Source organism: Crocuta crocuta, unplaced genomic scaffold (assembly GCF_008692635.1).
Source record: "Crocuta crocuta isolate KB4526 unplaced genomic scaffold, BGI_CrCroc_1.0 scaffold199, whole genome shotgun sequence".
In the NCBI taxonomy this organism is placed as follows: domain Eukaryota; kingdom Metazoa; phylum Chordata; class Mammalia; order Carnivora; family Hyaenidae; genus Crocuta; species Crocuta crocuta.
The window spans coordinates 5,204,193-5,231,285 of NW_027533339.1; the positions used below are offsets into that span (position 1 = coordinate 5,204,193).

The following is a 27,093-nucleotide window of genomic DNA, read 5'->3' on the forward strand; positions in this document are numbered from 1 at the left end:
ATAATCAGAGTTATTGGTTTATAGTTTTATTTTCCTGTAGTATCTGATTTTGGTATCAGGGTAATGCTGCCTTATAAAATGAGTTTGAAAGTGTTCCCTCCTCTTCAGTTTTTGGAAGAGTTTAATAAAGATTAGTGTTAATTCTTTTTAAAGATATTTGTATAATTCTTCAGTGAAGCCATTTAATCCTGGACTATTTTGTTTGAGGGAGGTTTTTGGTTGCTGATTCAATTTTCCTGCTAGTTATATGGAAAGAAAAAGTTTTCCTAACCCTCATCGGATCTCCAGCTATGTCTGTAAAATACACTGATAAAAGCATATTGACAGAAGTAAAGCATACAAATTTATTTAATCTGAGCTTTGTATGCATGACATGGGAACCTACATAAACAAATGGGAAAAGCTGAAGAAATGGCTAACCCTGAGTATTTTTATGTTAGGTTTGATGAAGAGTGGACAGTCGTGGAGAAATCAGACAGTTCAAGGAGTATGCCTAACTGTACTACTGGGGAAACTTACAAGGTCTGTCCAGATTCTTCTGTGTCCACTTCTCTTCGGAGAAAAGAATCTTTTCCTCTGGGGAGAGGGAGAGCACCTCTCACATGAAACTTCTTTGATCTGTTTCAAGAGAAGAATGAAAGAAAATGATCAGAGTGACCTTCCTGATTTCTGCTGTTTTCTCAAAGTCTTTCAGTTTAAAAAAATCAATACACCAGGATGCCTGGGTGGCTCAGTAAGTTAAGCTTCTGACTTTTGATTTTTGGCTCAGGTCATGAACTCATGGTTCATGAGTTTGACCCCTGCATTAGGCTCTGTGCTAACATCACAGATTCTGCTTAGCATTCTCTCTCTCCCTCTCTATCTGCTCCTCTCCCACCCATTCTCTATATCTCTGTCTCAAAATAAATAAACATTAAAAAAATCCAATACACCAAGTACTATTTTGGGGGGCAGTCCTTCCTAAATGCCATCATAGGTCTGTTCACAGTTTTTATTTCTTTATGATCCAGTCTTGGTAGGCTTTGTGTTTCTAGAAATATACCCATTTCATCTAGGTTATCCAATTTTTTGGCATATAATTATTCACAGTATTCTCATAATCCTTTTCATTTTTGTGGAATCAGTTATAATGTCTCCTCTTTAATTTCTGATTTTTGTTATTTCAGTTTTCTCTTTTTTCTTAGTCTAGCTAAGGGTTTGTCAATTTTTTAAATCTTATCAAAGAAACCAACTGCTAGCCTCATTGATTTTATTTTCTATGCTCTATTTATTTCTATTGTAATCTCTTTTTTCAGATCTCCCCTCTCTGCTACGTTTTGATTTGTTTTTCTGTTTCTAGTTCCTTGATGTGTAGAGTTAGGTTTATTTGAAATCTTTTTTTTTCCTGTTTGGATGTACGTGTTTTACTACTGTAAACTTCAGGGGTAAACTGAATTTTATTGAGCACCATTGGGCCATGATTTATGCCACAGCTATACTTTATCTGATATAGTTCTTCCAACCATATTAACCTACTAATCGAGTAGAAAATAAACACTATTTTATGGATTAGAATATTGGCATAGAGAAAATATTAAGTTACATGTCTAATTGATCAAAATACAGGGCTAGTTAGGGGAAGAATTACATTTTATCCCTTGTCTTTCAAGATTAAAATGGCTGATTCATTGTAGTTTTTACAATGGAAAAGGAATAGTGTCTTCATAGTGTCACTCTTGACAAGCTAAAACAGAAACTGGTACCTCTTATTTTAATTTAGACTAGGCATAAAATTAATTGTGAGACTTAAGGTGTAAAAGCAACTGAAAATACTTACAGCTTTTACATAATGATAAGAACAAAACTCTTATTCTTGATACAAAAATATTTTCCCAACAAGTTACATAAGATGAGATGTGATGTCCTAATTATAATAATCACATTGTAGTTCTACATAGCATCTTTCCTTAAGAATATCTTTCATTCATGAACATCTAATCATTCTGCAGGCTATAACTAGTTGAGTCAAGGTACATCTCCCTGAACATCAGGATATTATTTTAAAGGTGGTTAAGTACATTAATGATGGCTAAAGCTGTTAAAAAAAAAAAAAAACTTAGTTCTAGTGAATTACTGGAATTATTTCTCAGAAATCTGTATCCTTGTTCTTTTGAATGGAGCTCCAGGCTATTTTTTCCTAAAAGGAAACATGAGATTCTCAAATCATCCATCATTTTAAGAAACTTTTACTACATTATTTTCATTAAACAGCTTTAAGGATATAATTTAAAAAGGAAATCCTGATTTAAGAACATTTTTAAATGAACTCATTTAAAACTAAATGGATTCAGTAATTAAGTTAGAAACAATTAATGTTATTGCATTGAGAAGGCATGTAACAAATTTCCTTTGTGCCTAATTTTAAAAAAAGGAGAATAAACACAGACTTTAGAAAAACTTAAGTATGACCCCAGATAGGGTGAACAAATCAAAACTCAAGAGGAAAAGCATATTTGTCATGAGGATTTTAAGAACAATAAGATTGGGTTTATGGATGGAAATGAGAGATCAGAATAAGAATTTGGAGTCAAGACCTCTGGGCCTTTCTATGTCATATACTTGAAAAGCACATACTTGAAGCACTTCACTCCCATCTTTGCTTCTGGTTGAAAAAAAATGCAAAGCAGCCTTCCTTCACATATACAAATGAACTCTTTTTTGAATTCTCAGCCTTATTCCCCCTAAAACTGAATCTATCACTTTGTATTCAAGAGAATGAAGAACTTATTTACCGTTTAGCCATATCAATCCATTCCAGAAAGAGCTGTACATAAAGGTGGCTGGTGTCAATAAGCTCTAGTCCTTATCTAACATCACTACACAGCCAGGTTATATATTCTTTAATATCCATTTATGTTGCAATTAGTCATATTTTGCCCACACTGAAGAATGGGCCTAAGGTGCTAATGAAACCCCATTAAGCTCTCTGGAAGGCAACTCAAAGTCAGCAATCCACAGCACAGTAGTGAGGGAAGAGGCTCATCAAGAGCTTCTGTTTAAGACAATCCGGTGAGCTTTTCTATGGCAGGGACTGTCACAGCGTTTCTCAGACTTATCCTTGTTCAACATTCCAGGGATGATGCCCTCCAAATTACGTCTCCATATTCACTTCCTCCCACACTCGAGATTCTCAGCCCTTCTGGTTGGCTTGCTACATCCTGAGCATGCAATGAACTTTTACACTTCTAGATCTTTCTTTCGTTACCCCCATTGCAGGCTCAAATGATAATGTCCTTCTTGGCATAGCCCACCCATACTCCTCTATATCCAAACCATCTTACTTTTTTTGTTATTCAACTGACATGTCTTCTCCAAAGCACATTAATGCATACTTAGTCTCTGCTTCATTATCACACACATACTTTGCTATTTTTCCATCTCTCATAAATGCCCTCATTCAACACGTTTATTGATTTGCTATGTACTGATAAGCAGTTAGAAATTAGGATGAACAGACAGGAAAGACCCACTGCACTGGAGGAGTTCATGCTCACCACTTCTTTGTTATTTATCGTTGTATTCTGTTGCCATGGATGTGTTTGTTTCTCCCATATCTTGAAAAATCTCTCTCTTGAAAAATCTGCTTGTTGATGTGGAAACTTCTTGTATCAATGCAATATCTCCCAGACTCAAATTCTGAGATCATTCCAACAGTATACTATTGGGCATGTGGAGGAAACTTCTCCTTTCCTTGCAAACTGACACTCATCAGACATACACTGTTAATGTGCTATTTTGGAGAATGAGGAGATTTAGGGCTAGGAGTGATTTTAAAGATAGCCTCCACTATTCTCATCCAACATGATAATGGAGACATGGGAAGCTTAGGTGATTTGTTACAAGTCACAGGTTAAGTTATTAACAGAATCAAGCCAACAGTATCCTTGCCATTCTCACTAACCCTACACCATCAATGGATAGTTGGGTCAGAGGGCATCATAGATGTAAATAAATAGTAAACCAGCCATCACCTCTGTTTTAATTTTTTGTATATTAATTTTGATGGAAACAGATCAATGTAGGCATAAACATGACAATTTACATCACATTCAAAGGAGAACAAACTCTCACATATCCAGGTGAAATCATCTACATTAATTAGAGTAAAATTCTAGGAGAAAACTATATGGGAAAAATGAATATGGTATTTCAGGCAACATTTCAATAACTGTAACTAATTTCATTTAAAATAAATGAAACAATTATTCAGAATGATATCCTGCAAAGGGACAATTTACATCCTCTAATTTCTAAAAGACTAAAGTTAGAAGCACATACATTGAGTTACTAGTAATCCGCTATGCCAGAGATACTGTTAAACTAATTGTGGGGAATGAAATGTAAATGGCTCTGTAAGATCATGAGCACTGAATCATCACAATACTTGGTATATGCTGAATCAAAGAGAATCAGAGAGATAAATTCATTGGAAATAAAGAGCAAATCCATTCCTTCCTCATGGAGTTCACCTTGGTTCACACTGAAAAGACAAAGGTTGTTTACTGTAATTTGAAGTATTAAATCCAGAATATGAGTGTTCTCTCATGCAATAAGGGTAACTTTCCCCCTAATAAATGGGAGATAAGAAGTGATCAAGTAAAAATAAAAAGGAGTTGAAAACCTAGGGAAGGATGTTTAACAGAAACTTTTGTCACAGGAAAGTCACATTTTTAAGTCCCTTTGCATTATCTGCATTATCTATACTGTTCCAGGCCTGTCTGCATTTATTCCGGTTCTAACAAGATTTCTCTCTGTGGCTCTGTTATTTGGTTCCTTCCAAGTACATTTTTCAGGAAAAAAAGTAAAAAACATGACTCATATAAATATAAAACAAGCATATGGCAAAGGTTTCTTTAACTCTTTAATGAGGAGAACCATCAAGATGGAAACAGTAGATAAAGGAAGAAACAGAGGAACAGCAGTCAAAGAGTCCATTAGGAAGGATATGCTGAGTTACATTCACCAGGAAGTGTCTTTTTTATTTTAATACCTGTAAGACTGGGATGCCAACAATCCACTGCCTGAGTCCAGCTTGCCGGTTTTTGTAAAACTTTTATTGGAACATAGGCATGCCCGCTCACTTACTGTGGCTTCTGTCCAGCAACCTTGATGTAAGGCAGTTGCCCAAGGGCCCCTGTAGACATTCCCAGGAATAGCTTTGATATAAAAGACGTCCTAATTTTATTTTTGCTTGAATTTAGGTTCTTATTTTAAGAAGGCAAAATTAAAAAGGGTTTAAGTTTTATGAGAATAGATTAAGTTGTTTCATTAAAACAATATCATATATGCCTAGAAAAAAATACATGGTTATAGTTTGGAAAAAGAATAAAACACAATTTTGATAAGTAAATCCCCCACACACACTTTTTTTTTTTATCAAGAACATGCCAAAACCATGACAAAGCACAGAAATTTTTTCAGGTTAGATATGGAATCTCTACTTATCTGGACAGATTACACAGAAAAATAGCCTTATAATATTTCTTGGTAAGAGCAAACTAAATGCTCCCATACTAATTTTTCATTCCAACAGAAGAAAAAACAAAACTAGTTCTAGCTTTGAATTAATATATTTAGCAGTAATTTATTCACAAGCTCTTTTAAAAATGTATCTCTTAATAAATCCATTCAAAACTGAGCAAAGTTTCTCAACTTTTTTAATATATTTTATTGCTTTTCAGAATCATTCTTTGTGAATGATAAAATTCAAAGAAAATAAAGGGGGTATTTTTTGTTCATTTATATCAGTTTTCTATTTTGAAGTAAGTTCTTTTTTTCAATTTTTAAAAATTTAATGTTTATTTATTTTTGAGAGAGAGAGAAAGAGAGAGCATAAGCATGGGAGAGACAGAGAGAGAGGGAGACACAGAATCTGAAACAGACTCCAGGCTCTGAGCTGTCAGCATAGAGCCTGGTGCTGGGCTCAAACCCATGAGCTGTGAGATCAGGATCTGAGCCGAAATCAGAGGCTTAACTGACTGAGCCACACAGGAACCCCTATACTGAGAAAAATTCTGTCCTTCACTATCTTCTTTCACATTCTGGAACAAACGATTCTGACAAGAAAAATATTCCCCTCTTTGATAAACATAACCACATCTTAGATATAGTTCTTTGTTATGATTATTCCCTACTGTAGTCTCGGCCATACTTATGGGCCAAAATTTTTAATCAAAGTTACTAGTCTTTCAGAGGAAAACTGGAGAGTGATCACTACCTGTTATATATAAGCATGCTGCCAGACCAGCAAAGCTTACACAACTACATTATAAATCCCTGCAGCAAAAAACATACATTTCACACCTTCGTAGATGACAAAATCCATGCTCATTAAAATGACCCAAAAATATAGCCACTTTATTACTGTTAAAATAAGAAGCAAAAATATCCATGATAACTGGCAAACAATGTTTCACTATTCTGTCTTCCTTAGAAATTATACAGATCTCAAGATTTTTATTAATTTGATTTCATATTAGTCTAAGTTCTAAAATTAATAAATATCTTGCAAATTATGTTCAAGCTGACACAGAAGGATCAAAATGACATTTGGATTAAAAACATTAAGAATTTTAATTCAATGTAGAAAGTATTATATTTTTTCTTAATCTTAAACAATATATCAAAGAAACATAAGCTTTTCTTATCAAAAAACAAATACAACAGATTTAAGATATTAATATTAACCTATTATCTCTCATTAGAAAATAATTGAAATCTTAAAAAAATAAAATTAGGGGCACCTGGGTGGCTCAGTCAGTTCAGCGACCTACGTCTGCTCAGGTCATGATCTCGTAGTTGATGGGTTTGAGCCCCGCATCAGGCTCTGAGCCTAGAGCCTGCTTCAGATTCTGTGTTTCCCTCTCTCACTGCCTCTTCCCTATTCAGGCTCCATCTCTCTCAAAAAGTAAAATAAACATTTAAAAAATTAAATTAAATTAAATTGCAGTTGACCTTGAAAAACACAGGTTTGAACTGCAGAAGTCCACTTAATATGCAGATTTTTGGGGCACCTGGGTAGCTCAGTCAGTTAAACCTCTGACTTCAGCTCAGGTCACAATCTCACCGTTTGTGGGGTTGAGCCCCGCAAGGGCTATCTTCTGTCAGTGCAGGGCCCACTTCAGATCCTCTATCTGCTCCCCCCCCTCCACACACACACCAGCCCCTCTCCTGCTCATGCTCTCTCTGAAAATAAACATTATTTTAAACATGCGAATTTTTACAGTGCTGCACCATAAATATATTTTGTCTTATAATTTTTTTATTTTTTAAAATTTTTTGTTTGTGTGAGAGAGAGAGAGAGAGAGAGGGGGAGAGGGAGAGCAGGGGAGGGTCAGAGAGAGAGGGAGATACAGAATCTGAAGCAGGCTCCAGGCTCTGAGCTAGCTGTCAGCGCAGAGCCTGACGCGGGGCTCGAACCCAGGAACCGTGAGATCATGATCTGAGCCGAATTCGGAGGCTTAACCAAATGGGACACCCAGGCGCCCTCCCCCCCCCTTATGAACTTCTTAATAACATTTTCTTTTCTCTAGCTGATTTTATTGTAAGGTTACAGTATATGATAATATACAAAATATGTGTTGATTATTTATGTTATCAATAAGGCTTCTGCTTGATAGGAAGCTATGAGTAGTTAGGTTTTGGGAGAGTTAAAATTTACACATGAATTTTCATCTGCTCAGAAGTCAAGACCTCAAACTCCAACACTGTTCAGGGGTCAAATATATATGTTTTTTCTCAATACTGACAAAAGCAAGGAAAATATATTTAGTTATTTATAACCTAAAATTACCAAACCAGTGGATGGCTAAAGATTCACTTGGATTCTGCCATAAACACACTTCTGAGTTAGCATTATACATGAGGAATTTTTTTATTCATTCATTTATTTTTCTCTCCCTTAAAAAGTTCAGTACATTCAGTGTATTAGAGTTCAGTTTCTTCATTTCCCTGAAATTCTGGGAATATTAAATTTTTCCAAATATTAGCCTCTATATTTAGAAAAGTCTCTTTTTTCTTATGGGGCTTAATCACTTATCAATAGACTCTAGAAATAGGAAAATATTTCATTTTCTTATCAATGAGCAGTAAAAAGTTTTTCTCAGTTAAACGTACAGACTAACAGGGCATGAAATTTGAACTCTACCATCTCAGGTACAGGGCACCTTTTAGAGAACACAGAACACACATTCTCAAAAAGTTACCTTTCTGTTCACTGGAAATGCAATATCTTCTACATGGATTTGAGCACACTAGTAGATGAATAATAGAGACCAACTAACCATATTCTATGTTGTCTTTCACCCTCATCAAACAGAGAATAGATTCCCATCTTCCTAATAGAGATCATTTAGTGATCCGATAATGAAACGAGATTGCCAATTATTGTCACCCCAAATGGGGAATAGTTAATAGACTATATGACCTTGACTAACCTAGTGGTTTGATACCAATGGGCCTCTGGAATTAACTGTTTGCACATGTTTTATAGATGAGGATTCAGTATCCAATTGTGGAAATGGACATGACTTAAATGATGAGTTAAACAAAACTTGTAACTATTGGCCGAGAATCAGAAACAGCAACAACAAAGAAAAAACAAACAAACAGAACAAAAAGTACCAAATCAGGAGAATAAAACAGAGTCAGCAAAGATAAAGTTCTATTGGTCTTTGTGACTAACTCCAGAGGCCACTTCCTGGACAACTTTGTTTACCTAGTTATAGCAAGTGAGCCACTGGGCATCTCAAGGGCAACCTCCAAATCCATCAAAGTGTAATTTTTATGAAATGTTAAATGTTACTGTCATATAAACATGGAGTACATGTTGAAGATTTATTTAGTCAATTTAATGAAATGAAATAAACCCATTTAATGAGAGAATGAGCAAGATGGTATCAACTGGTTCAAAAGAATTATAAAAATGGTTTATCTATTTTCTCAGAAAAGATATGAAATAATTTTCTTAATTTAGAGACAAAATTGTTTAATGTCCAGTAGGACAATAAAACCATAATCTTTTAATATTTTTTCAACTGGAGAGAATTTATTTTCAGGTCCTCCAGACACAAATCTACAAATCAGCTAGTAACTTTATAACTCTTAGCCAAAGTATACTAAATAGCAGGTCATATTAAGATATATTAAGACGGTTAAATAATGATTTGGCCAGGAGTTAACATATCTTTGAAGAGACATTCAAATTGTTTATGTATCTTCAAGCTTACTGATTCTTTCCTTGGCTGGGTCCCATCTACTGATAAATTCATCAGTCATTATTTACTTATATTAGAGTGTTGTTGATTTATACAAGTTTCCTTTGTTTCTTTCTTCAAATTTTCATCTCTATGCTTACATCACCCACCTGTTCTTGCATATTGTCCACTTTTTTCAGTAGATCCCTTAGCATATTAATCATAGTTCTTTTAAATTTCCAGTGTAGTAATCACAAAATCTGTATCATATCTGAGTTCTTGTCCTAATACTTTCTATGTCTCTTCAGACTTTGGTTTTGCTTTTTAGCATGCCTTGTAATTCTTTGTTGAAAGTTGGATATGATGTAAAGGAAGTGGAATAGGTAGACTTTCAGTTTGAGGCTTTGTATTTGTCTGAATAGGAGTTAGACAGTTTATTGTTTGCTGTAGCAGTAGTGTCAGAGGTTAAAATTTCCTCTAGTGTTTTTGTTTTTGTCTATTCTATTATCTTTGGGTTTTCCTGGAGACTCTGAAATAGAGTCTGAGGACTGTAATACTTTTAGCTGAAATCCCCTGTTAGGACCCAGGAGGCTTATTAATATGGTGGTAGGGTGTAGGGAAGCAGAAGCCTTTTATAATCCATAATTAAGTTTCAGAATTAGTGAGCCTGAATCGGATGTTTCCCTTCCCACATATTGACTAAGCTCTGGTAACAACCCAGTATGTTAGGCTTTGGTAAAATAGTTTCCCTTGAGAACAGGCCATGTTAAGGAGAACAGAGGGCTCTGGCCATATTTCAGAATGATAACTTGTCCCCTCCGCCTTCCAGAAGCGTGAGGACCTGGTGGGGCTCCTGGAGGTGACACTCATGAACATGTGGGGTTCCCCCTGAAATTGGGCCTCTTGGAATTTTTAATTCTCAATCTAGTCTACACTGAACCTCCAACAATTCTTCAGTTAGTGTTTAAAGTGTTTCTACTGATACCAGTTCTACCTGGAGCCTTCTACTTCTGGACTTATGCTCTTAGTAAGCAATGAGTTTCTGCATCTACTTATCTCCCAGGGACAGCGGTTTGCCCTGTGACCTCAGTTCTCTGATGAATCTAAGAAGAGTTGTTGACTTCCAGTTTGTTAAACTCTGGTTTTTGTTTTGTTTTGGTTTTTGAGAGAGAGAGAGAGAAAGAGAGAGAGCATACATGTACACAGGCACACATGCACAAGAGAGGGAGAGAGCAGAGAGAGAGAATCTCAAGCAGGCTCCATGCTCAGTGAGTGACCTGAGGGGGTACTCAATCCCATGATCCTAGGATCATGACCTGAACTGAAATCAAGAGTTGAAGTCTCAACCGACTGAGCCACTCAGGAGCCCCATCACTCCTGTCTTCACAATAAAAACAAAGCTGGGTGGCTCAGTTGGTTGAGGGCCCTACTCTTTATTTAGGCTCAGGTCATGATCCCAGGGTCTTAGGATCATGCCCTGCATTGGGCTCCCCACTGGGCATGGAGCCTGCTTGTGATTATCTCTCTCTCTTTCTCTCTCTGCTCCCCCTTCCCTACTTGCTCTCTCTCTGTCTGTCTGTCTCAAATAAAAAAAATTAAAAAATTTAAAAAAAGATAGGAGTGATAATTGTCATGTACTTTACAAGTGAGACTGGAACTATAATGATAAAAATAATCAGCTTCATTACATATTTGTTGTAATAATGACATTAAATTTATTAGATAAATTACTATGTAAGGCTGTGACACATAGAAAGCATTCAATAAATGGCAGATGCATTTAGTAATATTCTTAAAGCTAATAAAACAAGACAAGTGAGACAAAATACATCACTAGACAAGATAGTGTTTTATCGGCAAATATTGACATGTGGCAGGTGTTTGTCATTGGCTACTCTCCAGAGTGTGAGATCACTGCTTTAACTAATATCATCTGGAAAATCTCACCCAGTTTGAAAACCATCAGTGTTCAGGCATCATATACAAAACAAAATTGATCTTCAGCATCATGAAGTGAAATATTTCAAATATTACCAAATTATCAACATTAGGTAAAAATGAATGATTATAACAAAATGCCAGTACCTCAGTTACAATTCCTATGCAAAAGGACCATTGTAGGAAAGCCTCTTCTTAAAGGAAACATGGTAACATGTAAAAAACAAATCTGGCTCATAGGAGGCACTAAATAATTGCAACTTTTACCCCTATCCTAATCTCATTCCCCTTTTCCCTAGTGAGGCCAGACTGAAGAGGATTAAATGGAGAATTATGAAAAGCAAGCTACAATTTGGTAGATTCCTCAGTATTGAAAATTCAGTGATATCAGCTCCATTAATCTCTTAACAATATTCTAAACTCTTAAAATTATATCTGAATGTTATTGTCTAAGTTTAGTTGATTATCTTATCATTGTATACTCTATTTTCTATGGTCCTTAAAATGTATGGACTATAGGAATTCTCAGGTGGCTCTGTTGGTTAAGCATCCAATTCTTGATTTCAACTCAAATCATGATCTCACAGTTTGTGAGTTTGAGTCCCACATCAAGCTCTGTGCTGGGGGTGCCTGGGTGGCTTAGTCGGTTAAGCGTCCGACTTTCGCTTAGGTCATGATCTCGCGGTTCGTGGGTTCGAGCCCCGCGTCGGGCTCTGTGCTGACTGCCAGCTCAGAGCCTGGAGCCTGTTTCAGAGTCTGTATCTCCCTCTCTCTCTGACCCTCCCCTGCTCATGCTGTCTCTCTCTCTCTCTCCCCTAGAAATAAATAAAAATATTAAAAAAAAAAAAGCTCTGTGCTGAAAGTGCAGAGCCTGCTTGGGATTCTCTCTCTCTCTCTCTCTCTCTCCCTCCCTCTCCCTCTCTCTCTCTGCCCTGCCCTCATTAATGCCTTCTCTTTTTCAAAATAAATAAATTTTTAAAAACATTATAGGGAATATACTTATTTAATTTTTAAAATGTTTATTCATTGAGAGAGAGAGACAGACATGAGTCGGGGAAGGGCAGAGTGAGAGAGGGATGCAGAATCTGAAGCAGGCTCCAGGCTCTGAGCTGTCAGCACAGAGACCAACACGGGGCTCCAACTCATGAACCACAAAATCATGACCTGATCTGAAGTCAGACACTTAACTGACTGAGCCACCCAGATGCCCCTAGGGAATATATTTATAAGTGACCTTCATTGAAAGCATCATGTGTCAGATATCAGAGGTATCATCTGTTGTTTCTCATTTAGGGTAATAAACTACCATTTCTTATAGGGAAAATGGTAATCCTGTGGGAGATGCGAATGGCCCCCTCTTAAAGAACTTAACTTCCTTGAACATTTTCTGTCTCCACCAATAAAGATTTAACTACTCTATATATTTTTTTTACTTTTATTCAGACTATACAAGAGTGAATCAGTAGAGTAGCATTCCATGAGTCAAACATCCATCACCCAAAATTATCCACAAGTAGAAACATCTCTGGGCTCTTGCTATTCCAAGTGTCCATATACCAAGAGCATTGGTTATTAGTTGTTTGTACTAAATAACAAATACCTCCAAACTTAGTAATGTAAACAACAGACATGGTCTATGTCATGGCTTCTGTGAGTCAGAAGCCTGGGCACAGATTAACTGAGTGTCTCTGGCTCAGGGTCTCTTCACAAGTCTGTAATCAACATGTCGACTAGGGCTGTGGTCATCTCAAGGCTCAACTCAGGGGAGGATCTGCTTCTAGCCTCACTCATATAGCCAGTAGGAGTCGGCAGGTATAGGCCTTGCTAGCTGCTGTCCAGTGATATCAATTCCTCGTCATGTAAATCTCACAATAGGACAGTTCACAGCCTGGCAGATGGTTCGCCTCAGATCAAGCAATAGAGTATACTCGAGACAGAAACCACAGTCTTTTTGTAACCTTCTCTCATAAGAGACACCCCATCATTTTCACTATATTCTGTTCCATAGAAACAAATTAATAGCCCCAGTCCACACTCAAGGGCAGGGAACTACATGAGGGTGTGGATACCAGGAAGGGGTTCCTGGGTGTTTTCTGAGAGCCTGCCAGGCTTTCCTGGCATCAGCCTGGGATGTGTTAGAAATGCATGATCATGGAACTATTAAACCGAATCTGAATTTTAACGAGACTCTGAGGTGATCCATATGCATGTAAAGGTTGAAAAGCACTCCTCTAGGGAGCAAGGCACCTGCCCTTTATTCTGTCATAGAGGCTTGCTTGCCCGCTTAATGTGACTTCCCAGCTGATGTTACTTCCCAAGGAGTGCAAAGATCAGTTTTCCTCACGACTCAGTTCTCCCCTCCCCACAAAAAGGAAAAAAAGTAATGGTTATGGAAATACTACTGTGATGCAGACAGATTAGATAAGAGAATTAGGAGACTAGAGAAGAAGTGGGGCATAGGATTATGTTGAACAGATTGAATACCAGCATCAAGAAATCACTAACAAATAAGATTAAGCATCTAGGTGAGGATAGATGTCTTAAACAAAGTAAAAAAACAAAATGTATGGTAGTTTCCTCAAAAACTCTTAAGTGCATTGCTAAATATGTCTTCATTAAAAATGCTGCTCATAATGGTGTCCCATTACTAATTGATTCAGCTTGGTTCTACATGGTTCTTTTTATCAAGATAGAGAAGTGTACAGCATATTTTGGAAATATATCCATTAAAATTAAAATGTAAAAATGTAAATGCTTACCTGATTTTTAGATATCTCGATTCCCTTTCCAAGTATATTTCATGTCTCAATAATGCTTAAATAATAATCTATATTCAATATTTGAAATCTTTCCGTAGAAAACACTAATAACTTTGGGACAAATATTTAAATTTTCCTCAAATTATATTTAGTGGAAAGGATAAAATGACATTAAGTTTTTAATTCTGTATAAAAAAATAAAAGCTCTTAGGGGAGAAATGAAAGTCTCTAATCTACTTATCATAAAATGCCATGGGTTAGGCAAAGACTTTACTCTTTCTGTACCTTTAATTCAATAGCAAAAAACAATCTGAATCACTGAATTTTACTTCTGAAACCAATATTGCACTATATGTTAACTAAAATTTAATTTTTTTTAGTGTTTTACTTATTTCTAGGAGAGAGAGAGACAGCATGAGCAGGGGAAGGTCAGAGGGAGAGGGAGTCACAGACTCTGAAACAGGCTCCAGGCTCTGAGCTAGCAGTCAGCACAGAGCCTGACGTGGGGCTCGAACCCACGAACTGTGAGATCATGACCTAAGCGAAAGTCGGACGCTTAACCGACTAAGCCACCCAGGCACCCCAACTAAAATTTAATTTAAAATAAAATAATAAAATAAAATAAAGGTGGGTAGAGGAATATAGCCAGTTTTCCAAAGAAGATAAACAGATGTTCAACAGGCATATGAAAAAATGCTCAATACCACTAATCATCAGATAAATGCAAATCAAAAGCCTAATGAGATATTACCTCACACCTGATAAGATGGCTGTTATCAAAAAGAAAATGAATAATAAGTGTTGACAAGAATGTAGAGAAAAGGGAACCTTGTGCACTGTTGGTGAGAATGTAAATTGGTGAAGCCATTATGGAAAACAATATGGAGGTTTCCTAAAAAATGAAAAATTATCTCTGGATACATATCTGAAGGAGACAAAATCACTATCTCTAAAAGATATCAATACTCCTTATGTTCAGTGCAGTATTATTTACAATAGCCAAGCCATGGAAATAACCTAAGTGTCCATCACTGGATGAATGGATAAAGAAAATGTGAGAAAATGTGATATGTGTACACACACACACAGAGGAATATTACTCAGCCATAAAAAGAAGGAAATTCTGCAATTTGTGACAATGTGGACTCACCATTATACTGAGTGAGACAAATAGTGTATGATCTTACTTGTATGTAGAATCTAAAAAACTGAACTCATAGATTTGTAAACAGCTGGGTGGTAGCCAGAGGCAGAGGGTGGGGGATGGGTGGAATGTGTTAAAAGTATTCAAAACAAACTTCCAGTTGCAAGATAAATACGTTCTAGGGATGTCGTGTACAACATGGTAACCAGAGTCGACAATACTGTATCGTATAGTTGAAAGTTGTTAAGAGAACTTTCAACTAGTTGATCTTAAAAGTTCTCATCATAAGAAAAATAATTTATAAGTATGCAAGGGGACAAAAGATAATTTATTGTAGTAGTTATTTCACAGTATGTACATATACCAAATCATTAGATTGTATGCCTAAAACTGACACAATGTTATATGTCAATCATATCTCAAAAAACCTTAAATTATGCATAGAAATCTATAAATTAAGAAGTTATATGAAAAACAAAGGTTATAAATACTCAAAACCCATCACTTTTAAATTATTTTACTATTAATAATTTTCTTGAGGTTATTTAAAATATTTACTGTACTTATAGGGTGAAAATATTACTTAATGCTGTGCTACTGAGTATCTTTTCTCAGCCTCATGCTTAGTAGCATCACATTGGTAGCTTGAAATTAGCCATGGTTGGAGTATTGACAGCACAGAAATTAGAAAACACTATAAATCAGAACTTTTATTTTGTTGACTATCTATGACAGTGATGGAGAAAATGTGAATATGGCAGATTAAATTTAGAAGTGTGTCATGTCCTTAGCTATTATATTATTAACAGCATATAAAATTGGGAAATAGATCTTAATATTAAAAACTATTGTCCAAGTCAGTAAAGATCGCTAATAAACCTGTAAAGTTCTGACCTAACTAGTGCTGAACCATGTAACTAGTGCTGAAGCAGAAACAGGCTTCCCTTTAATAAATGTAATTTGTTCTGGGGTGATAAATTGTTTAAAAGTGGATTACAAAGGGGCATCTGGGTGGCTCAGTCATCTAAGCGTCTAACTCTTCATTTTGGCACAGGTCATGATCTCACAGTTCGTGAGTTCAAGCCCCACATTGGGCTCTGCAAGAGCCTGTGTGGGAGTCTAAACAAACAAACAAACAAACAAACTTTTTTTTTTTATACTACTAAGAGTTGTCATTTTATTTTTTTATTTTTTTTTAATAGTTTATTGTCAAATTAGTTTCCACATAACACTCAGTGCTCATCCCCACAAGTGTCCTCCTCCATGCCCATCCCCCCTCCCCCCACATCCATCAGTCCTCAGTTTTTGTCAGCATTCAAGAGTCTCTCATGGTTTGCTTCTCTCCCTTTCCCCCACCATTTCCGCCCTTCTTCTCCCCCTTTTTCCTCCGTCAAGTTCCTCCTAATCCTCCTATATGTGCAAACATATGATATTTGTCCTTCTCTGCCTGACTTATTTCGCTCAGCATAACACCCTCAAGGTCCATCCATGTTGCTACACATGGCCAGATTTCATTGTTTCTCATTGCCATGTAGTATTCCATAGCAGCACTCTCCACAATAGCTAAAACATGGAAAGAGCCTAAGTGTCCATCAACAGATGAATGGATCAAGAAGATGTGGTTTACAAACAAACTTTTTTAAAAGAGTCTCATGCCCTACCGACTCAGCTAGCCAGGTGACGGGACAAACAAACTTTTTTTAAAAAAGTAGATCACAGAGATTAATGGCAAAAATGATTGAGAAAAAGAGTAGATTGGGGTCAACTCTGTTAAATTGTGGTTGAACTCCAACGGTAGATTGCTGCACATAAAGGAATTCAGGAAAAGTGAACAAAGAGCATTTGCTGAGAACCAATTTGTTATAGAAAATGTATAATAAAAGATGACATATATTTTAGTATTATTTATAAAGTGTGTGCTAAGCATCTATTATATCAGCATGATTCCTGTTGTGTGTATGTGTGTGGTTTCCCCAGGGAACCGGTTGTTAAACATTCACCAGCACGCCACCCTGCATCCCCCTTCCTTCCCAGGGTGAGCAGGGCCACTCCATATCACAGGAGCACATCATCATAGCCTCATCTTCCACGTAAAAATACCACTTTAAGTTCAAAGTTGGGAAAAATGCACATGGAGAAAGAGTATTTATTATAACTTAGTGGGAACACTTCTTGTCTGGTCCTTGTTCTATTTATGTGTGCTTCTCTGCTACAGATTGATGTCTGAAGTCCGTGTTTTTCTTAAATCATTCCAAATGAATTTCTATGCAGGTGATTTATATTCTCTTGCATTGGCCAAAACGATATTTTGCATATGCATATTGAAAGCTCTTGGGGTAAACAATATTCACTGTATTAGAGTATGGAAAAGAAATGGACATCACAGGCTTTAAGTGCTGATTGGACTAGCACCTGACAGAATAGAACTGAAAAGCTCTCTGGCCTTATTTTGGTGATCAGAGGATTCGCCAGCAGGGAACTGTGTGGAACTTGTGAGCAGGCCTGGTGGCAGAAATTTATATTTGACATTCGGGACAGTCATATGTGCCCCCTTTCAAATAAACCAGATGCAGCTTTCTAATTTATCAAAACATTAATCAGTTAGCTGTGCTGATGACAGTGTTTTTATGTATATAATTTAGTCTTGGGGGAAATTACTCTTCTATAAGGTTTTGGAGAAAGAGAGAACTGTTTTAGTTATTGTTAAATTCCACATATAAACACCACAAATGGAGGAAGACAAAGCTGACTCGTATAAAAATGGAATCCTCTGTTGCCCAATTAGAAAGAAATTTTGTGGTAAATTTCGAACTGCCTGAGAAAGCAGAGGAAATTTCTGGCAAATGGCACTTGTAAAAGGCCACAGGCTTTTCTCCTGAAGCATTTGAAACCAAAAGCAGTGGATGGAAATGTTGTATAGTGTCTTCTTGGACTGCAGAGAGACAATAATATCCCTATGGATTCTCTGAGAATAGTTAGAGAAGTGCTTTATAAATACAGCTATTAACAAAACTGTCAGAAATTTTAAGGATGGGTAGGCAGAAAATCTTCTGTGATCATCGAATTGAGGATGTGGTGAATTTGGAGAGGGAGCAAATTTGGACTCAATTAGATTATGCAAGGGAACACACAAATAAATTGGGGTAAACTAGGAAAACAATATTCCAAGCATTGCTATAGCAGCATTTTAATAAAGTATAAAAAGATGCCTTTAATTATTTTTGTATATTTGGAAATAAATGCAGCGAGAAAAAGAGCCTTCCACCAATTACAAATCTGAAAAATATGTCCCTCTGAATTAGGAACTAGAATTAGAGCATCACAATAAAAGGCAAATCTAATCTGTTTTCCTTTCTTCATGTATGTGATTATGGACTTACAAAATCATCTTTCTCCCTTCTAATTCATATTGCAGCTTGCTAGACATTTGGGATTTAGGTCAGTGTGGATAGTGCAGATTTTACATCAGAAATACATACCTAGGAGATTGCCTGCTTTTATCTGACTAGTAGATCCTCTTAAACAAAAGGATGAAATTAGTGAAGGAAATGTTTGTTAGAGAGAGGAGTACATGGTGTTGTCCAAGCCTCCAGTATGACAAAATAGAGCGAACACTGCCCTTATTTGGAAGACACATTCCACAGCTCATGTACACATTTCTGTTAATAAATAGGCATACAAAAGATGATATGCATGTTTATTCTGGGACAGAACACAAACAAGAACCCAAATAGAAAGAGCTAAAATTGATATCATCACCCAATTTCTGATAAGGAGATTAAAATTCACGAAGAGCTCTAACTGCTGGCTTTGGCCAGGAGTTTTTACTAGCTAAAGCTTTGCCTGGAGCTGGTGACTAGCAAAATTGATGGTTCTGTCTCCTCCATAGCCCACATACTTTTCTCCTAGCAGAAACAACTTAGTAATCAAATGGCCAAAGGAATAACAAAAGAATCCAAGATGTCAAAATGGAGGGAAATACTGACATGATCTGATGTGCAGATCCTTTGTATCAAATACTATCACAAATAAAACCTCAATGTGAAAAGCAGACAGAAGTGCTAGGTGGTTCCTCAGTTGAACTAAATCTTCAATACCTGCAAAAATGACCTTTGTTCACAGACTGCTTTATCACCTCCACCGAGGCAGGTGACTCACTGGAGCTGAGAATAAAACCTCATCATTCTTCTTCATGATCACAGAGACTGAGGTCCAGTGTGCACAGAGCCCAAAGCCCACTTTGCCCAAAGCTCACACAAGTAGACTGTGACAGTAGAGGACTAGAACCCTATACCATGTTCCTCACATAGCAGCACAAAAGAAGTTGCCTTGTTTAGCAACTCCCTGGTTCACTGCAAATTTGACCACATTCTCTCCTTCTTGGATTCCATTATGCCCATTCATAACCTTTGTAGTCTTTCAGTATTAGAATGATGGCCTGGAAGAAAACACAGATCTGGAAAAGTTTATTATTATGAATATTTTGCTGTTGGTGTGACTGGGTGGCGATTAAGAGCCCAAAGCTTGCTTTGAGCTCCGGTCCTGATCTCAAGTTTGTGAGTTTGAGCCCTGAAATGGGCTCTGCACTAACAGTGCACAGCCTTCTTGGGATTCTGTCTCCCTCTCTCAGTCCCTCCCCTGCTCAGACATGCTCTCTCTCTCTCTCTCAAAATAAATAAACATTTGAAAAAAAAAAAAAGACTATTTGCTCTTTCAGGATCTCTCATTTCAAGTTCTGCTATATATCCAGTTCACTACTTGTCCAAAAACGATATGAAATTTCAGCATTCACCCCATCTAGAGACCTGTTACATTATAACCCTAAAGCAAAGGGGAACCACATTGCAATAACCACAAGGACCAGAGTGGGGGAAAGGGGGAGAAAGAAAAGAGGGAATGATATTCACCTCTGTTTGGATCAGTCAGTGCAAAGCTTTTCTTCTTTCCTTTTTTTCTTTCTTTTTCTTTTTTTTGTAAATGACTTATTTGTTCCCTTTGTTTAACTCATTTCATAAAATGTTTACAGAATGCCTGTGCCTGTGCTGTGCTAGTACCAGTTATCACATCAGAACAAACAGAATAATGTTTGGAGTGTGATTCACAACTTGAAGTCCACTTCCTTTCAGAGATACTATCTCATAATCTGTACATTTAAGCTAGGGATACCAGTTCCCTTGTGCCATGTACTCAGTGTTTGCATCCTGTGAATGAATCCAAATGGGATTGCATGCTAGGAATGCTTCAGTGCTGAAATGCTCCTTCTAGAAGCTGCCTCTCTTCTTCCTCTCAAGTCCCATATCCCCAACCCACCGCAAAACCCAAGGGAGGGGTGTTGTTGACAGATGGTCCTATCTGAAGCCTAGTTCAGCCCTTGAATACATACCAGTCAGGCACCTGCTATGTGCCAAGCACTCTTGCAGGTCTTGGGCACAGAGCCATGACCAGAATAGACCAAATTCTCTGAACTCTGTGGTGCTCACATGCTCATGGGAAAAACAGAAAATAAATAATAAGCTGGATGATTTCAACTAGCCATCAATATTGTGAAAGGAACACAAAAAACATAGAAAAGTAATATAACACTCAGCGTGGAGACTGGATCCCATGATTGATCAGGAAAGAGTCCTCCAAGAAGGGGAACGTAAGCCCAGACCAGGACCAGGACCTCCCAACTTGCTGTGTCCTTAAAGCTACTGGACCTTTTAAGATCTCAGGTGAAAGAGCAATTTCCTAACGACAGGCCAGGCTACCGTCTCCTTAGTAGATGTCCAGACTTCCTAAAGACGGACATGAGTAACAGGGAGGAAGGGCAGGGTAGCTACAGAGACAGAAGCAACATTGTAATTTAGTTCCGTGAAGAATTGCTCAGACTTTCAGGGTTCGCTGGCAATAGCATAACCACACCTTAGTTCCAGGAGAAAGTGGTGGGAGCAGCCTGGAGCTCCAGGTAATGGGCAGGCAGCCGTGTGAACCAGCTGGCTGGGCGCTCCAACAGTGGACAGCTGTTTACTCTCTCACCAGGAGGACAGAGGTAGAAGTTAAGTCTGTAATCATTATCAGCCAGATCAACGCGTTCTAACTGGCTTGCTTTCGTCATTTTGCCCCAGCCGTGGTTCAATGGCCTGTGAATGTTTACCTTCAGTAGATTTTTTTTTAAATAAATCATTTCATGGTCAAAGAAAGCTTTTGTTACTTCACAGTCTACTCCTCTCTGATTTGCATTGCTCAATGAAATTGAAAAATTTGTATTTGATGCAGCCACTGTGTGACTCACACCAAAATTTCTGGAAAAAGTTTGTCCTAAGTATTCTTTAACCCTAGAGTAACACATTTGTTGGGAATGTGCATTATTACCATTTTAGAGCTGAACTTTCACAGATCTAAAATTATGCCTATTTCTTTTTTTTTTAAGTTTATTTATTTATTGGTGGGGGGGGGAGTGGTGTGTAGAGAGAGAGGGAGAGAAGGAATCCCAACCAGGCTCCACATGCTGTCAGTGCAGGACTCAATCCTATGAACCTTGATATCATGATCTGAGCCAAAATCAAGAGTCAGACGCATAACTGACTGAGCCACCCAGGGTCCTAGTTCTACAAAAAATAATGTCTATTTCTAAAAAAAAAAAAAAAAATCAGTGCTTAGATCAATCCTTAAGATATGGAAAAATTGTAGGACATTTCTTACGTGGGCCAGCACAGGAGGCTGGAGTCAGCAAGTAGTGCTTGATAGAAGAAGAGGACTTCAGGAATGGGGAGGATTTCAAGAGGAAGAGAAGTATTTCAAGTGAGGGGACTAACAGAGAACACACCCACAGCTGGACAAGGACCAGGACATTTTCATGCGATAGGGTGGGGCTGTGAACAAATGCAGCTGTGGTTCATTTGGAGAGCTGATGGGAAACGGTCCCATTTATATTGCACCATGCCTACAATGGGCACAGCGTGTTTTATCAGCTACAGATGTCTACCAGAAGAATTTTGTAAGACTTTGGCTCATATTGATTTTCTAGGGTCCTTAGTGGACCTAGCCAAATTGTTGCTTTATAAATATCTGTTGTATTTCATGTAACCTGAGCAGTATCTTGATGGCTCATGGGCTGGGTGTGTGAATGTGAACATAAAGGCTACCAGAAAGCTTCCTTCCTCAACACAACATCACTGCAAGGTCACTGAGACAGCAGTGTCCCTGAAACACTAAGACAAACAGAAAAGCTTCTCAAAACTTATGAACTTAACATTCTTCTGTTCATGGACACCTCAGAGATGAATGATTGTCAATATTACCTTCTACACTGTTTTGGTGCTTTTCTCAGAGAAGATAAGGACGTTATCCCAGTCACTTTACTTAATATCCTAGCAAAATTTGGAGTTTGAAATTGCACTTTATGATTTTTTAATATTTATACATACATAACTGGTAATCTTATGTCTTTGAAGTCATTGGTAGACATTCCATCTCTCTTAATGTTTGTTCACTACAATCACTCAGTCTAAAGTTCACCTTCGGTTATGGATTAACTCCTAACCAGGAAGTACTTTTATAATATGAATGCATACATTCGAAGACAATAGTCTCCTTTCTCCCTCAAAACTTGAGTCACTCATGACTGAATGCCTTCAATAATTTTAGAAACCCACAAATCTGAATTAGCCATGGATCTTAAAGAAGGAATTAGCGAGGCCCAGCCTCTTGGATTAAAGACCACAAATAGAAACAAACAAACAAACAAAACAAAACCAGAAATCCATGTCAAACCATAATGAATGTGACCAGGACCTCTGGTGGCCAAATGTATTCCCGACTCCTACTCTAAGCACTGGAATCTTTATAGGAGCCACATCTCTTCACTTACAACTAGAATAAGGGCAATCATGAGAGTTCTTACAGCCTACCTCTCTCCATATTCCACAGAACCACCATATTGTTAATGTTAGCGAATGTCCCCATTTAACTGTAGGACCTACAAAGAAATTCTCCTTTGTGCTGTGAAGACAGATTTCTTTGAAGTAATTTAGGACTACACACCTAGAAGCCACCTAGGGAAGTTCTAGAACTTTCTCAGATTTTCATATACCAATTTTGAGTGGGACTTCCCCTGACATATCTGGATGAGGCAAATAACCAGATCTATAGAAGACATCTGTATGCTTCATCTTGTAAAGTGGAATAGCCTAGTATATTGACATTCTTTTAGATTCAAGGAATATTAAAGCAATTTGATCTTAAAAATAAAAGTATTAATTAGTACTGTATTTTTGTCAATGAAGCTATAAAGAGTGCAGACCTTTTCTGTACTCTTAACTCTTTTCTGTAGATTTCAACTTCTTCATCTGTATACTGGGGATAAAAATAATATCTGTGGTAAAGGGTTGCTATAGTGTAATGAAGGTTGGAGTTTGCATAAAGATGTCTGGTACATTATCACTCAAAAACCAAGAGCTACTACAATGATGGAGATTCCTTAATTTCTACACATTTCTCTTCTCCCCACCTCACAGCATCTATATATATGTATTCAAAAGTAAACATGGATAAGTGATTAGTCTGGCCAGAGAGAGGATGTGTTTCTTAGCAGAGAACCTAAAATTCAAAACGGTATTTCCAGGCAACTTTTTTAGAGCCAGGGATGCAGTGGGACTTTTACAGTCTCTTCTGGAGCCTGATACATCTGGCAGGAAGTGTTATTTGATTATGACTTTTGCCATCGGTCAGCAGATTTAAAAAGATCCTGAGATCGACTGAATTTATATTCTATTCTGTGCATTTCAAGTTACAGACCACAGAATACAGAATCCAAATGAATTTTGAGTCTTTCAAAAATGTAGACTAACTGGTATGTCTTTCTTCTCCCCCTCCCTTCCCCACAGGTTAACCTCAGAGCCACAGATGTGAGGCTTATGCGCCAGTTGCTTGTTATCAATGAGAGCATTGAGTCCATCAAGTGGATGATTGAAGAGAAGGCCACCATTACCAGCCGAGGAAGCAGTCTCAGTGGCAGCCTGTGCAGTTTACTGGAGAGTCAGAGCACCTCCTTACGTGGCAGCTACAATAGCCTACATGATGGCAGTGATGGACTGGATGGCATCTCTGTGGGGAGCTTTCTGGACACGTTGGCAGATGATGTCCCAGGCCATCAGACCCCCTCAGACTTGGACCAATTCAGTGACAGCTCCATCATAGAGGACTCACAATCACTGCACAAGCACCCCAAACTGGATTCTGAATACTACTGCTTTGGCTAATGACCCAGTTTTTTTGCATGGGATTGGTGTGCAATTAACTTGTATCCTTCTTCTCCGCTGCTATATTTTTGGTGTGATTTTTTTTATATGACAACCTTTTTAAAAGAAGCTTATTTTGAAACTGCTTGATAATAATTCTGTTGCTCCTAATATTTCTCATCTGGATTGATTGATCTTTCTCTCATACATCTCTATTTTTATTTATTACAATGATTTTTTTCTCCCTTCTTTACAGTGGCACAAACCACTGTAAAGGGGAAAAAGAATAAAGCAATAATTATGTTTTTGCTTTTGTTTTCAGAGCAAGGGGTCAGGGATTACCAAAACAAATCTTTGCTAAATTTTACAATAAACCAAAGTCTGACAACAGTATATTTTGTTGTTTGTATGCTTAAATGATGCAAAGTTTCATTTTCCAGAACATACTGAGAATTAACAGAATTTGTATAGTAGGTTAGACAAAAGAGTTATAACGAATTTAGGCATTATTTCTAGGCAAAACTTCCTAGTGTAAAATAAACAATACAGCTAGCCACACACTTCTATGTGACAGTTATTTGGAAGACACAACTATATGCAGTCTGCTTACTTCAACTTTGAGTTCATACTTCAGATCGTACTTTTGTCATTAGTGACTGTAACTCAAACTATATAGGCTTACCTGTGTGATAATATATATGATTCTCCCAAATTTCAAAGAATAATTGAGGTTAGGTACATGAAGGCGATTAGAGGTTCAGGTGTTCAGAATTGTATTTTGAGATTTTGTTGACATTTATAGGTGTTTTGCTATTCAGATGTGATATAAAAACATAAATCACATATATGGATCGATGGATGGAGTGGGAATTAAAATCACTATTCATTTATGAAGTCTAATATGATATCCTTTCATCCTGGAGTAAATAATATCTTAGTTTTCTAAAATGACATCTGAAAATATAAATCATCTAGTAAACAAACATTTCATTTTGGTGTAATATTATGAATCCTCCACATTTCTTTTACCTTGATGATTCCTAGTGAGTGAATTTATTGAGATTTCAAATTGTTCTTTGTAAATATGTTTCTGCACTAAACACCTTACAATATGAATCAAAAAGTCTTCTTATTTATAACTGAAAAATGTCCATACTCACGAAAGGGCTTCCCCCAAATTTCCTTTATTTCCTTTGTTGAAATATACCTAATACACTCTTGTCAAATGTATTGTTTCCAGAACATATGTTATTCCATTTCCAATTAAAATCTATAGGGTTTATATTTTACACCAGTCTTTTTTTTTCATAAATTGCTTAATATAATCTATATCGCAACAATCTCATGATTTGAGAATTGTCTCTCTTCTATATTTGAGGAAACTGAAGCACATGGAAAGTAGGTAGCTGGATCAAATCACCCAGTAAGTGTCAAGACTGGGACTTGAACTTGGGTCTCTCTTATCCATGACAATAACACTCAATAGCTCCATTGATACCTATTGAAGTTAAATAATAAAGCATGGATAAAAAAGTAAATATAGACCCTTTACCCAAAAAAAGTGACCAATATTTTCCTTCCAATCGGTGAGAACCCACATTTCCCAATGCTGAGCTTTCTAAGCCCTTTCTGAATTCACATGTCCAGAGTCAGTTTTGTGCCTACAGGTCAGTTGGGAATTTGACATGACAACTGTTACTACTTTATTTCCCCCTTCCTGCTTATTTTTGCTTTCAACTTAGTAAAGGCTGGTTGGTTGGCTACTTTGTTCGGTTTTAGCCTGGAATTAAACCAAGCCATTTTTAGCACAGATTGTTTACCAAATTAAAATCCAAGAATATTCATTATGACCTACCAGAAAAATATTCTTAGAAACAAGACTGATGAATTCAAGCAAAGGGTAATGAAATATGTAACCATATGCCTATAGCACTGCAAGGAGAACATCCTCAATAAGAGGGAAAGAGGCAGACAGCAAGCTTATAAGAGGCATCAAGGGAAAATTCTCACCCCATCACAACCCAACATTTGACTAGAACAAGCCAGGTACATGAACAATGATTTCTGTCCTCCGATCATAGCTGTAGATTATAAATCCAATGTGGCAAATTTATTTCACATTCTCCCGTTCCTAATTAGTTTCCCTTGCTACTTGTCAATCCCATGCCCTCTATATGTGTCCCATCTGAGGAAAGAAAATGATAAAAGCAAAAGAGTATAATATGGGAGAACTGTGTGGAATAGTTTTCATTTATCCATTGTATTTTAAGGGAACTGTCATGAACATTGGCAGAATACTCGAGAATTTTTTTCGTTCTATTAGTTTGGTTCTGTATATGCTTTACAGTTGTTCCTATTGATTTTATTTTTTGCAAAATACACCAAATGTAAAGTCTATGATTTAGGTATTACAGTCATATGGATCCAACAATGTTTTGATTGTTGATTTTACCAGGAGGAGGGTAATATACAGTTAAACAACACTAATTACTAATATATATTTTTTTTGCCTCAAAAAAATGAATGCATTTTCAACTAAAGAATCCCCATAACTAATATCTGACCTGGAGAATATGATATTTGGTCTCTGTCAGCGTCATGAGAAAATGAAGTAAAAAGTGAAAGCAAAAGTGCCTTGAGAACTATTCTGCCTGCACTGAGTTGCCTTCTCCCAGAGAAACGGAAACTATCCTTGGCTCTATAAACGTCTCCATTTTATAGACCAATCTGTCTTATAATGAGAAGGAGATAATTGGAGGTAAGGAATTTTGAAAATTTAAAGCTAATACATTTTAAAA

The 27,093-nt window shown here is 37.0% G+C and overlaps 1 protein-coding gene across 1 annotated transcript in view; it reads left to right on the plus strand.

The window, feature by feature from the left end:
* The window catches only part of LURAP1L (leucine rich adaptor protein 1 like), a 51,141-nt gene extending 26,453 nt beyond the window's left edge, over nt 1–24,688 (plus strand). Inside the window, exon 2 of the mRNA XM_077748277.1 lies at nt 23,942–24,688. Coding sequence (XP_077604403.1) covers nt 23,942–24,316 — 375 coding nt within the window. The 3' untranslated portion in view covers nt 24,317–24,688. The remainder of the gene's footprint in view (nt 1–23,941) is intronic.
* Nucleotides 24,689–27,093: the final 2,405 nt, after the last annotated feature.